A 17614-nucleotide genomic window follows, 5' to 3' on the forward strand; every position below is an offset into this window, starting at 1 on the left:
TACTGTAAATTAGATGCACTACACGAAATCACACACACTTTGTTAATTGCTTGCCTAAAACATTGTCCACTGTTCAAATGGGACCAGAATGGAAGGTCTCATACTAACAGCCTTGTTAAAAATTATGTTTCGCAGGACTTTTTTTCTTCTGGGGTTGGGGGGGAAGGGGGGGGGGGTTAGTGATAAGGGTGTGCACATGAGCCTAGCTACAGTTTACAACCAAATTTATCACAAGAACAAAATTGTTTAACAAACTTAGAAATTGGTGGGTGGGCATCTCACCAGATAAAACTCAAGCTTTCATTGACAAGGCTATAAAAAAAGCTTGCTGCATTGTTTCAGATGATTAGCCTCATTAGCTCATAATAAAAGACAGGTCTCAGATTACACTGTACTGATATGCAAGCCTAGCGCATTTGTTACATTGTAGATAGCGACCAATAAAAACTGCAAAGACATAACAGCGTGAATAAGACATGTTTTAAAATGGAAACGCTCCAAAGCTTGTGCACAAGATCAAAACAATTACTTCAACCCTGTGATGCCCAAAATATTTCTGCTACATTAAACCTGATACCTCTAAATGAAGACTACAAGACATTAAACTTACTGCACAGCTTATACTAGTTGTGCTTTTAATGCACTGGATAGATTATTTGCTTGAACGTAGCTAAGCATACAAACGATCAATTAGGTATTACATTAAGTTTATATTGTAATAAGATATTATTTTTTGCACTAATGTACCTTCCATAGAGGTAAACAAAGGTAACAAGTTGTTCTAATTCTTCTTGAAATCACACTATGTCTGAGTATTGCACAGTTAATCGGGGGAGTAAAATTCTTTCCACATTTTGGAAATTTCGTGAAAAAAAATTGAGCCTGAAATCAACAAGTGAATAAAGTTTTTAAGAACATTTCAAACAGCGAACTGGCCAGTTACAAGACAAAGAAATCAACGTTCACGCATAAACATCTTTAAAAAATCTGCACTAACCGTTCACAATTCGAAGCGTTCTTGAAAATATGGTTATTGTTATATACCGCATGCTACTAAAATATACCACAGAACCTGCACTGCTAAGTGCATAGCAAACCAAAATAGACACGTACTTGGTGTGAAACTTCACCAGGAGGCCCCTTTCGTCAAAGTCCATAGCCAATGCCTCCTTGGAGATGCTTTTAACAAACAGTGTACCTGTAACAGTGTCTCCACTTGCCTGCAAGAAAAGTAATACCCAACTTCAAATACAAGTTTCCGGTTGAACAGCTTTCGCTATTCGATTCGTACTCAAAACTTTGTGTGTCTATACTTAAAAGAGCTCTGCAAACAAAGAAACCAAACACTCTGTCTTTCTCTCTGCATGACATCTATGCACGTTTCAGCCCTAAGCAGTTGTACTACACTCAAACTTCATTATAACAAAGTCGCATCTGACACGAAAATAAGTTTGTTACAGTCAACATCCGATTTTTCGGACTCCCTAGAGACCGCGAAATCGTCCGAAAAATCGGGCAGTCCGAAAAAACGAATTCATGCTTTTTTATTCCGCTCAAGCGATCAAATCACCACATCCACGTACAAAATAGCTTTAATGCCTCCCAGTACATTTATCAGGCATTTTGGTGCGCGCCCAGGCTCTCGCAAATACATTCGGTACCTGCCGCGAACCCCGCTTAACTACGTGCCAACTGCCACTTGCAACTTTGCGTCTCGTGATGAGCGCCGCAGATACCAGCAAACTGCGGAATAGATTGCCGCTCACTCGCATGGAACGTTTGTAAACTATGACGCGGAACACAAAAACTGTCGCGGAAAAGCGGACAACTCGTCCGGCGTGTGCGCACGTACACGATGCGCACACGGATCGCCGAATCTCCGCCGATACGTAGCATTTGCTGCCGTGTGAAGCCGATCGTTTCTAGTTGTGTGCAGCACATCGCCAACTAAGCTGACGCCGTCACTCTACTGTGGGTGTACCGTACGCACGCATTTGTGATGACGCGTCTGTGCGGCGCATTTAGCAGTCTCGCACAAAGCAGCAGCATGAATGGCGGCGCGGCGCGTTTGGGTTCTCACCTACTAAATGCGTGCAGTACGCATGCAACTGCGCTAGGACACATGCACTACTGAGCAGTTAACTGAAGATGCTTATTGTAAGGGTCGTCAGCAATTAAGCCGTACTGACGCGTTTGCCAACTGCCGCCATCACGCCTCCGTGCATTTCCGCTGCTGATCCGTAAGGACATCGCCGCACGGCGCCGTGATGGCGGCCCCTTTGAATTTCTGGTCTGCTTCACCCCAAGACACTTCGGCATTGCGGCAAAGCTGACTTCCGGACTCTGCTACTGTCGCAAACAGATCGACCCGCGAAAGCGCTGGTTCGAACCTATGAGATAATAGACGCGGCAGATGTGGGGGCTCCAATTAATGCCGTTCAAACCTGCAATATGGGCAGAAAGTCCGAAAAATAGGACGTCGAAGAGTTTCAGTGTCCGATATTTCGGACGTTCTTATACATGGACATCTATGGGGCTGGTCACGGTGCCGCGAAAGCATCCGAATTTTCGAGCATGTCCGGAAAATCGGGCGTCCGAAAAATCGGCAGTTGACTGTATATCCAAAAATTCGTTATAAATGTATATTTGTAACACTGTATATATGACAAGACTATTCATTTACTTCGTTATAACCGATAATTCGATATATCCGAGTTCGTTATATTGAGGTCTGAATGTAAATGTAGCAAGCCATGAGCCTGATACACACTCCTCGCAACAAGCACAGCAAGACAAATAATCGAAGCAAATGCTTCGTTGGGCACGGTGGTTCATTCTGTAATAGACTGAGCGCAATAGATTGAGCGTGTGTAGTCATCTTGTCCTCTTGTGTCTCGCCCGCAGGCACTTAATCAAAGCAAGCACACTCACCCCGCTCTTATAGTAGTCATATTTCAGGCCGACAAGTTCCACCGTCGGGTTCTCGTCCTTCAACTCTTCGTCCGACGAGGGCAGCGAAGGCGACCCTTCCACTTTCTGCAAAGTAGAGATTGAAATCAAAAGAAATAATGAGAATCAACATAGATTTACATTTAGCAGAAAAGAAAAATGTGAAGCGATACATTTCTATGGTATTGTAATTTTTCTTTACCAATTCTGTACAAACGTGTTCAAAAAGTATTCAATTTCTTTTTTTGTTCAACAATGTGAGAACAGAATAGACCAAGTCCGTGCATCACCAGGAGTGAGTATTTCAGCCACCACTTGTTATTACACAACTTCGGAGCAGTGTAGTGAGGATTTTATATCAAAGAGGGGTATGACGTCTGTATGCGTGCGCACACATACATACATACTGGAAATGGAAACTTCAAGGGATGAGGGGCTATCCATATGCTACTTTGCTTCACACTTGCCAGTGCGTGCTGCTGACATTACACAAGTGGTGACTTCAGATAGTATTTTCACTACGCCCATTTTGCAGTGCATTTCTTTATTTATTCTAAATGCCTTTTACGGAATAACTTACTACATACCACCCAGATGTAACATTGCATCAAATCACATATTTCTGCACCGTTACGCTTCCAATATGTGACGTACCACATTTGGGTCGTGAACAAAGAACAGTTCGCCACGGGCATCTGTCTCAGAATTGTGTCACTCCATTCATTAGGTGGCAAGTACATTCATCTCCTATGATTCTTTCAATGTAATAACTGTACCATGTTTTGCAATATATTAATTGACTTAATTTGACATCGAAATGCCTAATATGAACCTATATCTTTCCTTTGCATACGATAAACAACATTATCTTTTCTGCAAATGAAAGCTGTTAGAGATGCCTCTGCAGCCTTTATAGTGCAGCTTGTTGAGTGTGGAACTGAGTTTAGTTCAAAGCAGTTTGTCTTGGAATGAAGAACGGAGTGTTGTTATACTGTGGAGCTTTCGTTAATGTACGCTATCATTTCTACAGTCAAAGACAGTTCCAAGAAACAGGCTCACACATGAAAAAAAAAAATCAACATGTCACGTAGTTTGACATGCCCGAGCTTACTGTACGTTTAGCGATTTACCTGACCGTACACCTCTTGTGGGGTTCATGTGTAATTTGTGAATGATGATTCACCTTTACGTGGAGTACACGAGCAGCAGAAAAATTGGAATACAAGCTGAGAAGCTGCACTTAGAATGAAGTGATTTCGGTTACTTTCATCGCCTCCTTGGAATACACTTACCTCAAGTTGCTGCCAGTCGATGCTTGGATCCCGTTTGACCATCTTCACCACGACTTTCTTGGATTTCTGGACCAGACTAATGCATTCAGCCACCACAGGTGCATACAGCTCACACTGCCACTGACGACCATCTGCGCGAAGTTGTTAAAAAAAAACTAGTCAGACCTCTGCCACAGATAGTTGCTACTGCTAAGTATCATTATGTCATACATGCCTACTGGCAACACTGAGAACACATGATCGCCAGTTGATGTATATCTACTACAAATTCTTTAACGTTTGTGAGATGTTTCTGTGTCGCCTCCAGGAGACATTCAAACCATGGGTGTCCTCGTTTTCTCTAACGTTCCACTTAGGCTAGCACTAATTCTTGTTCTGTTGAATTAGTACAACACAACGTGACCAAAATATGATGGGTTTAGTTTTACAACTTTTGCTCACACGATAAGCACTACAAACACATAACTTGTACATAAAAGAATAGCACAGAAAGTACGAATTACATTTTGATGTAAAGAACAGTAGCTCGGACAACATAAAAGGAAAGGCACATAACCCACACGGAGCGGTGGTTGCAACTGAGATATTTACTGCCGGGTCTGTGGATGAAACATTGTAGCACAATTAAAAGGAATGATTTAAATTTGCTTTATTAAAATAACGGCCGTCAATTTAAACCCATATTCTGCGAAATGTGTGCCACTTTGAACCTCCTCTCAAACGAAATAACATGTCATTAAACTTGGTTCAGTGAGTGTCTGGTGAGAAACTTTTCCCCGAGTCAACTGTACTAAATGACCAGGAAAATCAGCTATGTGATGTGACCGAGGAGGGGTTTAGGCTGCCACCCAGGTTCCGACGAAGAACGACTCTTGCAACGCTTTACACGTACAAGAAGAAAACCTGTTTAATTTACATATTTACAGGAGCTTTAAGAACCAAGGCGTAGAGACGCGCCTTAACATCACAAGGGACCAGAGCGAGACGAGAGGGCGAGCGAAGGCCAGTGAGTCCCCAGCGCACTCCCGACGCGCTCAAGCGTTTTGCTGGACGCTGACGGCATATTGCAGCAACGCCGACGCGCGTTCCCTGCAACGCACATGGAAATCTCTCGCGTTCTTGGGGAACGCGGACCGCGTATGGCAGACGCGCCGATGAGAGTCTCTTGCAGGCCGGGTCTTTGCGTCGCCGGTTACAACAGATGGCACTTTTATGTCATCAGTTCAATTGGCTTCAAAAGGGCGACACCGAAAGATGCAGTGAAAGGTTGCACAAAAACGAAAAAAAAAAACGCTGACTCACCCGGAAACGTGACCGAACATTGGCAGTCGGTGCATTCGAGGGTCACTTGGTTGGAATCCAGAGGAAAACCCACGTCCAACGTAGCGCTCACTTCGGCCCGTGTTTGACTCCAGTCGTGCTTCAAGACACCTTTGACACGATTAACAGAACGGACGCAGGTTACTTAAAACGCATTGCCGTCCCGTCAACGCGCTGTTTATGAATGTAAACACAAGACCCGCTTTGGTTTTTCCTTCATTCATTCGAGGAACGCGCGCTGGCGTTTTAATTGAAACGGCGTCTCAGCACACTGCGACGTACGAAAGACGTAGTTTGCAGCGCACAGCCAAAGCGTATTAGCAGAGCTGTTCGAGCTAACCTAAGCCGTATGTCAACAAAAAGCACGCTTTACGATTACACACGAGAGAAAAAGGTGTCCGAGATCGAGTGTTACGGCAACGCGAAGCGTTGGCGAAGAAACAAATTCAAGACTTACGCGGCTTACGCTACGCTTCTTCTCAGCGCGAACTGGCGCGAATTGCCCGAATGTTGACTTGATGATGATGACCTTTATAAATGGCTCACACCCACTCTGGTGGATTGGCCAAGAAACGAAAAATTTGTGGTCCCATGTGAAAATGAATTATAGAAGGTTAGAATATATTACTAATGCTAATTTAAAAATTCAGAATCAAAATCGCCCTTATTCAATTAAGAATTTTTGTACAGCGGACCAAGGATAGAATCCTTGCCAGAGTTTTCTTTTTCTTTCCGTCGCTTGCTCTCAAGACGTTTGCCTTCCATGTTGCATCGAATTCGCTTGAGACGCCTGCGCGACGTTTTCCGAAACGCGACTGCTTGAGCTTCTGCAGTTTTTCTCTGCGTTTCTCTCTCTCTGGACGAAGACGGAAAAGCAATTTTTAAAGATCCGAAATCATGCGCGAATGGGTGACCCGCAAAATCGACGGGTTCAGTCAGGAAGCTGGTTCACTCTTCCGCCTAAAGACCGCAGGCGCGGAAAATTCTCGAGCGGGATTTTTTTTTTTTTTAGTTTTCCTTCGATCGAACCCCAAAGCACAACACCGCCGCGCAACCAACACATGATTCTGTGTAGAACCCGTAGAGAAGTACCAAAGAGTTGCTGGGTCAGTATTATAGTGTACTAGAACTATAGTCAGTATATTAACAAACAGGCCGCGTCCATGTTTTCCCTATTGGCAGAGACTGCTGCGCCGCGCGGCGCACGAGCCACCCCCACACAGAAACGGCTGCTGCGCCGCACGGATGTGACGTCATGCACTTTTCCGGTTCGGCGCTTCGTTTGAATAATAGTATATGGTTTGAATAGTCGGGAGTGTCTAGCGTTACGTCTAGACGTAACAATAGAAGCTGTGAAAGTTACGTCCAGACGTAAAAATGAAAAATGTTAAAGTTACGTCCAGCGTGACTACAATACAAAACCGGCTTGTTAAACCCTCCGAACTGATCGGCAGCTGTGGCATAGTTAGCTAGCGCAGCACATAGAGGACGGGTAAGGTCGCTGGTTCGAGCCCCTTCGCAGTTTGTTTTATTTACTTTTTTTTTGGTCGCGCTACTATTGTTTTTACATTTGCGCCTCCTCATCGGCCTCCCGTCAGCTTGACTTGCTGCTGGTGGTCCTGTCCACAGGCCCTTTGATGATGACCCTCGCAGAATTGGCTATATTTATTATGATAAAGTGTTTTGCGAATTAATGCTCTTAATCGGCGAGACGCAGGAGGACACGAAGAGTTCAAATGCAGCTGGCTGCATCAGTTTCTCCGGCACACGTGTCAGGAATGTTGATTTCCACGGTTTATCAAAGTTTTGATGACAAAAAGGTGGACTGCAACGTAGCCACGCCGAATATGCAACAGGAAACTTTTTTTATGTCGCTCAACATACCGTCACCACCTGACGAGGTAACCGGCAGGCCGCTTCAAAATACTGACGTGCCAAAGTAATGCTATAGGCGATTAGCACTTGATAAACGATACCCAAGGGCAAGTGCCAACTGCATTAGCCCATCTACCTACAAAACAGCTTCTCTGCCTTGCTGAATAACACGCACGGCCTGTGACAGCACGGGAGCATTTCCGTAGCAACGGATGAGAACGGCCGTACGTTTTCTCACTTAGCAAAACAGCCTGCAATGCAGTAGCTTTGGCCTTCGGAGATCACAGGCTTCGTAAGTACACTTCGCAGACGCAGTGGGGTTTCATGCATGTGCGTACGGACATTCACACGCGAACTGTGCAAAAGCATTTATTTCATCGTCGACCTTGCCCTTCGCGACAAGCAAAACTCGGCGGCAAGGACACTTTCACCTTCCACAACAACACGCTTGGCATTGCAATCTAGAAAATGCAGTACGTCCAACAACAATAATCCACACTTCACACTGAGAAACTTTATGGTGCACACACTCTGATGAAGCTGCGGCGCGGTGGACGGCCGCGCTAGCTCCAACCTCCAGGATCAACTGGGCATCCAGCAATCCCTTCAGGCAACGACGACACAGGGTCTTCGGTCCTCCTTGGGGGCGGCCTAGGCCCAGGCCACGAATTTGCCGGAGTTTTCAATAAGGTTGTTACCACCACCACACATCGCAGCTACCATCTCTGCCCACTACCTTTCGCAGCCGCAGCGCCCATGGCGCCCCCTGTATTTAAAATGCTTGTGATATGTGCTTAATTAACAAATATAGGTTAATTGACTCGTGAAACACCTGTTTAGTAATATTTTTGTAAATTTAACGTATTATACAATAATAGTTTATACATTCAAATAGCTTTAAGTAATAATTTTTAAAGTGACGTCACTTCCGTGCGGCGCAGGAGCCACTTCTGTGTGGGGCTGGCTGCTGCGCCGCGCGGCGCAGGAGACGCTGCCTTTCTCTATCATCAACACCACGTGCCACTGAGCTTCACCTGGCTTCACTCTACCAGCCATAGAGATGTTCCCAGTTCATTTAATGATCTTAGGAGCTCATTAGAGCGTCCATAGATCATGTTCGGGGCACCCGCTCGAGTCATTCTCAATCAGGAAATCAGAGTGTCACTGTGTATTGCCTTTCAGCCAGTTTCCCAACGACGGTTTCCGCCAAGTAATAAATTTGCCGATCTCAAAGGCTATGCTTCCTTACAACATGAACGCCTAAACTGATCTGAAACAACGCCATGACCGCCATTTCTTAGACATTTGTTGCGATTCCACGTGTGTCCTGAAGGAATGAGTATACATCGGCATCCAGGAGAATGTGATCGCTGATCGAATGAACGTCTACACATGCAAAATTATCGTGAATGAACGTACTGCCGTCATAATCAGCAGGAGAGTCAGTTGCTGCCGGCCCAAACTCTATGCGGCCGGCCCAAAGTGCTTTTGTATTGGACATGATAGAAAGTTCACAGTGTGCCGGTGAAACCACACCACCCTTGCGAAGCTTGATTGGTCATGATGCGAGGGCAAGCGTGCGCATTCGCTTTATGAACCATCAATGACTTCCATTCGTTTACGGAAAGTGTGCGCATTTTCACAGCCTTGTGCGATTTACAAAGTCATTTTAAAGCGTGCTTTTGTCATTGCATATCCACAAAGCTGCAGGGGATGCGATATCGATCGACTAGCAATGAGAATCGAAACTCGTGACGAGCTTGTGACATTTCCCTGAGCGCTCTCCATTAATGCTCAGCACTAAAGACTGGGGCCACATTCATTATTGTACTTAGCGATTACTGGTTATCATAGCCTCAGGGCAACGTAATGCACTTGCACAGTCGCTGACACGCTGACTCAAGACAAAAGCCACAAAAACAGCATGGAAAAAGCGGACATTGTGCTCTTTGGTGCTCATGTGATCAATTTTCAGCCAATGGCGGGGAGTGTTTAATGCACCTCCAATGAAACCGCCTCTTTCACTACGTCCCTGACCGGGACAAGATGGCGGACGCAGGTACACAAACAGCTAACATGTGCCGAAATCGCTTGTTTCTTTGCTGTATTTACATCATCTATTTACGGACTGCGGTATTGTAGGGCCTCCCGGAGAGACTGCCAACTTTGCCCTTCTCTTACATATAAACATTGGTACTCCGCTAACTGCGGAGCCCGTTCCGAGCGCCAGAGTTCGTACGTAGTAGCAACGATTTCGTACTTCTCCGCAGACTTCGTTGCAAAGCTGCTGCTAGACTCTTACGTGAACTGCAGCTGTCAAAACAGGGCGCGAGCTTTCTTGCTTTTTTTTTAGTTCTCTCACGTCGCCACTCGGTGCGACGCGGTGCTTCTTGTAAAACGAATAAGCTGACAACAGCTGCTCTCGAACTCACAGCGATCGGTGTTGCTCGCCTGCCGTAGTAACCACAGCGCTTGCCCCTCCACGATTTCCAGCGACTACGGCGAAGAAAATGGGCAAAGCCAAAGGCCGCGGGCGCGGTCGCAAGAGCGCGCGCGGCCGCAAAGCCTCGTCCACCGCTGCGGGGAAGAGGAATGCCGCCGCCATCGAAGAAGAGGAAGAACTCGAACAGAACCTGTCGGCCGTCGAAGAGGATGCCGAGAACAACGCAAAAGGCGAACCCACCCTGTGCAACAGTACGTAATCACTGTCCTCTCGTGTCATCGGCCATCATTGGTGGCGGGCTAAAACCCGCGCGCGAAGTGTATCGTGTCTGTGTGCCGTTTTCCAATTTCCGAAGCGTGTGTGCGTGCTGTGCCGCTCGTACCGGTCTTTTGCGCGTGCCACTGAGCGCCTCTTCTTCCTCCTTCACTGCGCATCGGTGTTTCATTCTTTTTGTACGGTGCACGCGCTTTTCGGAATCTCCTACTTTTTCTTCTTCACTGCATCACGTGAAAGTGGAACGCTGCAGTAGTTCCGGCGATCTCGCCTCTCTTTGAACCCACCCCTTTCCCGCGTCGCTATGAAGTACCACGACCCTGCTGCTAAGAACGCTTGTCGCGTTCACTTCGAGCACATCCACGGGCTCCTTTAACGGGCCCACGATGTACTTGTACAGGACTCCACCGCCTCGCAGGTTCCCATTTCGCGATAATTCCATGTCCAACAGAGCAGCGGGTCGCGGTATCTTCCAGTTCGGCATCGGTACTACTTCCAACAGGCAGCTTTTTTGCGGACTGCCCAACGGAGGCGACGCGTTTAGAACGAGTTCAGTGCTGTCCCGTTACCACCTGGGTACTGCCAGCTCGTGTGAACTTGATCCGTTCACGCGAATTCGAAACTGCTTCGGTGCGATCATAAACCGACCGCAGAACCGCAGGGGTGAGTGGCGGGATGGTATGGGGTGGCGTTGCAGTATTTTGTGTAATGTTGCTGTGTCGTTGTGGTGTTTCATAATGAAATAAGCGCAATTTGAACAGAGGCTAAGGCTCATGTTTTAAGTTTCCGTACTCTACGTGTGTTATAAGGGCACAAAAATGGTAAAAGATAACTACAAGATTGGTTTGCGAATACTGACTTGCTTTGTTTATCAAGCGCACTAAAGGCACAGAATCTAAGGAAAACGGGAGAAGGATGAGGTTGGTTTGTGATTACGGGCCTAAGAAAGAACACAGGACAGAGCGCTTACCAGTAAGTGAAATTTTTGTGGGAAAGAACATTCTCATGACATGAACGTACGTTACGACAGACCATCATTACTTGAAAACAATACGAATCAACAAATGACAGCACGCGGCTTTCACATGCGCAGTCTTGCATGTAATTGTTAGTTATTGCTGTTGTTCGTTGATTCATACTGTTTTTAGATAATGATGGCTTGTGATGACGTACTTCATATCACGTATATATAGAACGCTCTTTCTCACGTAAAAATTTTCAGGTGCTAGTAAGCGCTGCATCCTGTGTTCTTTTAGTCTCTGTTCAAGTGCACTTTTTTCGTTATGAACCTATACCAAAATGTCCATTTGGCAGTTATCCTAAATGTTGTAGTGCTCGTTGCGTGAGACACAATGTTCGAAAACCTCCCTTTTGCAGAGTTTGAGGAGGAAGATGATGAACGAAGTCTGTTGGCCGACACGATTGAGCCCCCGACGTTCTCACCGTTGGGTCGGACGGGGCCGCCCGAGCCGTTGCACCAGAACAAGAAGCTCAGATGGGACCACAAGGTGCGGGAAAACAACTTCTGAAGGAAAACCTCATAAAATGAAACCACTCCGCAAGTGTGCTCACGCTGGTGAACTTTCAGTGTGCCAGAGTTCCTAAGTCGGCCTGTTGTGCGTGTGTGTGTGTGTGTGGATGCAACAAATTCTCATGTAGAGCTGCTTGCATGTGACATGTGCTGGCTGAAATGTTAAAACTGAACCATTGGAGAGGCAGTGTGCATGCCGGAACTGGTGTAACCCAAAACACTCGGGCGGGACTCTCCTATTATTTTCTGAAATTCACCCGCACCACATTTTATCGTTCCCACCTAGCAAAAGTGACGTACCAGATCACCAAGTTTAACATGCCTTGGCAATCTCTTTTGACCCTGTAGGCAATGAAGTTTAGACTGTTTGCTTATGATTTGTTCTGCGAGCAGCGTAACAGGCGTGGAGATGCGGCTGGTTGTTTTGTAGTGTTTAAGAATGTCGCGCAGTACTCGTCATTGACTTGTGTCAGATCAGCCTGTATGTATTGAAACGAAAAATTACAACTCGGATGCAGGTTTTAACGTATCGAACCACAGCACAGCCTGCAAAAGGCACCATTGCAGGGCTTTTCAATCAACTTTTAACTAGCCGGGGTATACTAAGAGGCATCTAAATGCAGAAACGTTTGTCCCGTTCAGGTTCCATAACCAGGAGTCACACCTCCGACATTGTGCAGTATCAGTGTCACATGGGCGCTTTTGATCGTGATCAGGGCTGACCCGAATTAGTCTCAATCGGGATCAGTTGCTGCTACACGGTCACCTTTAATTGCGATTTGTGCATCGCAATTTGGCTGACAAACAACAGACACGATCCGAATTTGGACCATTAGCACTGACCATTCTTGATCACAATGAAGAAATACGATCTTAATCAGCTCTGTTTTTGATCAAAAGTGCTTGTGTGACACCGGTATTAGGCACTGTGACAAATTGCTTGAGAAATCATTACTGGGAAACAGTTGATGTAGCCTGTGACAAACTGTTGGAAGTTTTTGTTGTTGCTTACTGAACTCTACATGTTGCAGAGAGTTCGTATTTATTTTTCCGTGTGGTATCGCACAATATGGTCACATCCACTGCACGTAGTTGATAGCGTCTCTCATTTCATTGTAACATTGTGCCTCTTATGCTCATTGCCTCGGTTCCTTTCACAGGTGAATCTGATCGGCGAGAAGCTGATCAACCCGATGATCCACTGCTGTGACAAGTGCACCTTGCCCATTCTGACTTACGGACGAATGGTGAGTGTTTTCAAAGAGCGGTAACTCTTCTGTAAGTGTGCGCGGCTGGAGCATTTTTTAGACACGGCGAAGTAGAGTAACCAGGCCACGTGGCATGTCACGTGACAACACTGAAGGCATTCGGTCACCAGATGACACGGCTCTTTACATAACATGGTGCAACACCATCTTAAGGTAGCCAGTCACACGACCGATTTGAGCGTGGCTTGTCGCCTGACATCAGATAACAAATCTAGGTTTAGATAGATTGTGTTTACATAAACATAGATCTGTGTTTAGATAGGACTGCATTTCTGATGAATGCAAAAACAAGAACAGCGAGACAAAGTTTTAAAGCAGCTCACGTTGCCAGAGCTGGGGATCGTAGTGTTAGTGCTTTTTGTGTAAATGTTAGTAGTAAAGGACTGCGGTTCCTGAATTGTCGTCACTAGTGTGTGTTGTTTGATAACATGTCTGTGTGTGTTAAAGATGGCTTGATTCCAAATAGCAGGAAGCAAGTGCCCGCCTGTGGGTCACTTGTGTTTCCTTATGTCTTTTTTGTGCTGCACAAACCGAGTTTCCAACACCACCATGTGTTCATGTCACATAAGAGCACAAATGAAAGCGTGTGGTAGTTTTGTAGTTCTTTGCATGTAAACAAACGGAAAAGGTGGGACGGCAGCACGTCAGCTGCTACATCTGGGCGCTCTAACCATGAAATCGAACGTTCTTTGCCAACAAACTATACTGAGTTGTAAAGAATATCGTGTGAGAATGTGTACAGGTTACTTGGTGGTTCGTTGTGGGAATTTCGGCGAATCGAACATTTAATTGGCAACTGTTCCTGTTCTGGCAAATGTTCCTGTCACTGAGAAAGAAGAAACGCTTCTTTGTGCCAATGCGATGCAAGCCTGCTTCAAAACGCCAATAAACTTACAAAGTTTTCCTTCCCTTTCAGATACCGTGTAAACATGTGTTTTGCTACGATTGTGCTAAAAAGGCTGACAAGACGTGTTACAGGTACGTTATATTTGCAGGCTCATGCAGCTAGCTACCTACATCACCCGGGACGTGGTCTTGTATGCATCATATAATAGAATGTTCATCCTAGCCACACGATTCGTTGAGGCTTACGTAAGCATCCCGAACGGACCGTTGATCGATTGCGTGCGGCTAGAATGGACATTTCATTATAGAACACATACTAGGTCCAACAGCAAATGATGTGGCATCTACGCAACACACCTATCGATTGTTGTTATCTACAGCCTGTCGGTTATTGTCGTCTGCAGGTGCAACGACAAAGTACAGCGCCTCGAGCAGAGCAATCTTGGGACAGTGTTTATGTGCACCTATGGTGGGAGTCGCCAGGGCAAGGATTCTTGTCGACGGACATACCTGAGTCAGAGGGACCTTCAGGTGACTGCGTGTTTGTCATGTTGGCAGTGTAGTTGTTGCTCAGGAACGTCCTTCTTACTGCTTTGTAATGTGCCTAATTTACTGCAGTAGTAAGTGCAATCTCATTCTTTCTGGAGAGATTTATGATGATATGACAGATATGGGCCAGAGCTCGTAGTAACGATTTGGCCAAGGGTTACCCATTGCAGTGCTTTCTCACATGATAGGAGGCTTGTATTAAACTTGTCATTGAACTTCATCAGTTAGATTTGGTTATGTGTAGTAACGATGCTCATTTCACAGTGATGCTATGGGACAAGTGTTGGAAAGATATGGATGTTAACATTTTTTTGAGCCACTGAAAAAGAACAGTCAGGTGCTGCATGAATAGTATGCTTAGATGAATCACAGCAGTCTTTCAGTGATATGCCATCTTTTAGTGACATTGCTAAATTGTAGGCTCCATTGTGCTTAAAGAAGGCAGGCCACTCATTCACTGTCAACTTGCGCACAATTGGCTGCGAGGCAGCGGCGAGACTTGCCTTAGTGCAACGCTGGTGTAACCGCAGGCCCACATCACCCATCGCCACCTCAAGGGCGCAGCCTCGGCGGCGGCTGCCGCCGCTGCAGCCTCGCAGTCGTCTGCGCTGTCGCATGGCCTGCCCTCTCAGCAGCAGCAGCAGATGGCGGCGATGGTGGCCAGCCACCCTCCGCCACCGCAGCATCTCATGGTTCGCGACCCCCGGCAGCATCCACCACCGGTGTCACAGCACCCGCCCCCACCCCTCGAAGTGTCGCGCGCCAGCGTCCTGCAGCAACCACAGCAGCAGCAGCCTCAGCAGCAAGCACCGCCCCCGCCTCCGCAGAAGACCCTGCCGCCCGAGTACCGAGACATGCCGCCACCTGTGATGGCGAGCCAGCAACCGCCACCCCAGCAGATGGTGGCGCCACCCAGGGCCTATCAAAGCCAGCAGAACCCCACCGTCAGTCGACCAAACCTCATCACCGTCCAGATTCAGGACGACAGCCACAAGAGGGCCGCCGCAGCCGCTGCAGTGGCGGCGGTGAACGCCGCCTCGGCGAACATGCCGCCTCCGCAGATGCCTCCCCCGCCGCCGCAGTACGCCCCGCAGCCTCCGCATATGAGTCAACCGCCCCCGCCCCAGCAGTCATACCCGCCGCCGCAGGCTCCGGCAGCGCCGCCCATGGCCTACAACCCTTCACAGCCTCCGTACACCCAGGGCATGCCTCCACCCGCCACATACAACGCCTCGGCCCCGCCGCCGCCTCCACCCCCGGCACGACCTCTTCCACCGCAGTTCGTGCACCAGCCGCCGCCCCAGTTCGCGCATCCGCCACCTCCGCAGCCGCCGCCGCGATTCGCATCGGCCCTGCCCTACGAGGAGCAGAACCACCCGCCCACGTTCCACTGGAGTGGCACGACCAGTATGCCGCCTCCGAGGCCCTCGACGGTCCTGCCGCCACGGCCCATCACCGGTCCGCCTCCGCCGTCGACGCCTCCGGGAGCCATGATGCAGCAGCGGACATGCGCGGAGCCGCAGTTTCCTTACTACAGCCAGTGAGCGCATCTCGAAAGCTGTATCGTCGAAAGTGTTCATCGATTCATGATGCCGCTGCATATGCAAAGGGGAGCGTAGCTTCTCCCGTTACAGCCTGTGAGTGCGCATTAAAGGAGCTGTATCATTCAACGGTGCATCTCGCTCATTGATGTGCAACTGTCTCGGTGAAGGCAGCGCTTCGCGGTACATTTTAATCCATTACGCATGCAAGAACCATTTTCTCTTAGAACGCATCGTAGTAGTACTTTCACGAAGGACCTCAAATGCTTCCCTACTGCAAGGACATGCTGGAAATGACTATTGCAAGGGGCTTTGCGAGCTTGCTTAGCTTATTCCTACAGACTTCTGTTCTATGCATCTAGTAGACACATTGCCAAAGAGTGTGACTTTCTCTTGGAAGAGCGGTGCTTTTTTGCATTTGAATTGACTTGGTGTGAGGTTGATTGGCGTGAAAGCGTGCTGCGTAGTAGCTATACTGATAAAAATATGAAATCGGAGGGAGCATTCTAATATACCGAAGTGCCAATGAGTTAAAAACTGACTGTCAGATCCTGTGCACACGGCAAAGCTGAATGTGCGGACGGACTATCTGTTGCAAACAAAAGCCAATTCATATTTGAGTAAGTGTTGTCCCGCGTCATTCATTTCATTGCCCAAACTTGTACATAATGTGGTTTTAAACTGTTCAAGGCTGTGTCTGTCATCCCGGTTTGATTTTAAAAATGTCATTGTGTGTCTATCTTGTGCACAAAGTTTCGTTGGTGTCTAGAGTTCACTGTTTGGGTGTGCTGTACATAGCATCTATAGACTGATGACGGACAAGAGACCACCCCCCCCTCCTGGTGAACTCGAACAGTAGTCTATAATTCTGTGATTTGACTGATGCCGCAAACTACTGCTTTCTTGAATGCAAATGCAAAGGCGTGCTGTGCATTCATGACTTGTATGCAAAAGCCTGGATATGCCTATATTTGGGACGATGGGCCATGTTGTGTGGACTTGTGCAATTTTGAACTCTTGAATGACAGCATAGATAGTGCCGTGCTGCTCCAAGAACAGCTACAAAAAAAGAAAAAGAAGAAAAAATGCCTGGGGGGAGATTTCCGCAGCTGCCCTCAACAACGAAAATCCCCATGCAGCTCTGCAAAATAAGGAAAAGTTGTGTGCAGTAAAAGAATTGGCTGCAAGGAGAACCGATTTGATTTGAAGGATACGTCTCATTTCTTCTGGAACAACTTGCATGCTTGGAAATTTTTGTTCTGTAAGAAAGTTTGCACATGCGTTACGAGGCTCGGAATGTTCCGCTCCCTACATGTCTAGCAGGGGTGTTCAAATATTGGCTATATTCCCAAATATAATAGAATTATATAAAAATTCGAAATACTGAATCAAACATTATTTTCGGATTCCTAAAGAAAATTAAAAGTAAGGTCTGGAATTCATCATGTAAAAACAATAAGAACTCGTAGCATTTGCATTATTTGATGAATCAACGCCATCTGCAGCTGGGTGTTTGGTCAACCGAAAAGGTTGCGAGTGAGAAATAACGTAAATATGATCATTCCTACTGATAACTACGGGAATGAAATGCAGAAACAGTAGATCGCAAAGCATTGAATTATTAAAATGGGGGGGGGGCTACAGCTCTACATAGACATTACCGTGATGCAAGCACAGCAAGATTGTGCATATAAGGAATTGCCTAAATCGACATGAATTTGCAGGCT

The 17614-nt window shown here is 46.9% G+C and overlaps 2 protein-coding genes across 5 annotated transcripts in view; one reads left to right on the top strand and one right to left on the bottom strand.

The window, feature by feature from the left end:
- The window catches only part of LOC119407163 (secreted protein C), an 88707-nt gene extending 82635 nt beyond the window's left edge, over window positions 1-6072 (bottom strand). For 2 of the 3 annotated variants that reach the window (XM_037674035.2, XM_037674034.2), the window contains exons 1-5: window positions 6019-6072; window positions 5544-5672; window positions 4242-4372; window positions 2932-3036; window positions 1114-1220 (exon numbers count right to left, since the gene is read on the bottom strand). In XM_037674035.2, the coding sequence (XP_037529963.1) occupies window positions 1114-1220; window positions 2932-3036; window positions 4242-4283 (254 nt within the window). In that variant the 5' untranslated portion in view covers window positions 4284-4372; window positions 5544-5672; window positions 6019-6072. Of the gene's footprint in view, window positions 1-1113; window positions 1221-2931; window positions 3037-4241; window positions 4373-5543; window positions 5673-6018 lie in introns of those variants that run through there. The other variant, XM_037674029.2, reaches the window with a different exon arrangement.
- Window positions 6073-9466: 3394 nt separating this feature from the next.
- Window positions 9467-16016, top strand: LOC119407166 (E3 ubiquitin-protein ligase Hakai). Of its 2 annotated transcripts, none has more exons than XM_049419796.1 (6): window positions 9467-10130; window positions 11530-11660; window positions 12844-12930; window positions 13868-13929; window positions 14202-14328; window positions 14877-16016. In XM_049419796.1, exons 1-6 carry the CDS (start codon window positions 9947-9949, stop codon window positions 15888-15890), a joined length of 1605 nt encoding a protein of 534 aa, XP_049275753.1. In that variant the 5' UTR covers window positions 9467-9946; the 3' UTR covers window positions 15891-16016. The 2 variants fall into 2 exon arrangements, with proteins under 2 accessions (XP_049275753.1, XP_037529964.1); XM_037674036.2 differs by lacking the exon at window positions 9467-10130 and adding an exon at window positions 10509-10815.
- The last annotated feature ends 1598 nt before the right edge of the window (window positions 16017-17614 follow it).

The sequence above is a fragment of the Rhipicephalus sanguineus genome, chromosome 10 (assembly GCF_013339695.2).
Source record: "Rhipicephalus sanguineus isolate Rsan-2018 chromosome 10, BIME_Rsan_1.4, whole genome shotgun sequence".
Classification (NCBI taxonomy): domain Eukaryota; kingdom Metazoa; phylum Arthropoda; class Arachnida; order Ixodida; family Ixodidae; genus Rhipicephalus; species Rhipicephalus sanguineus.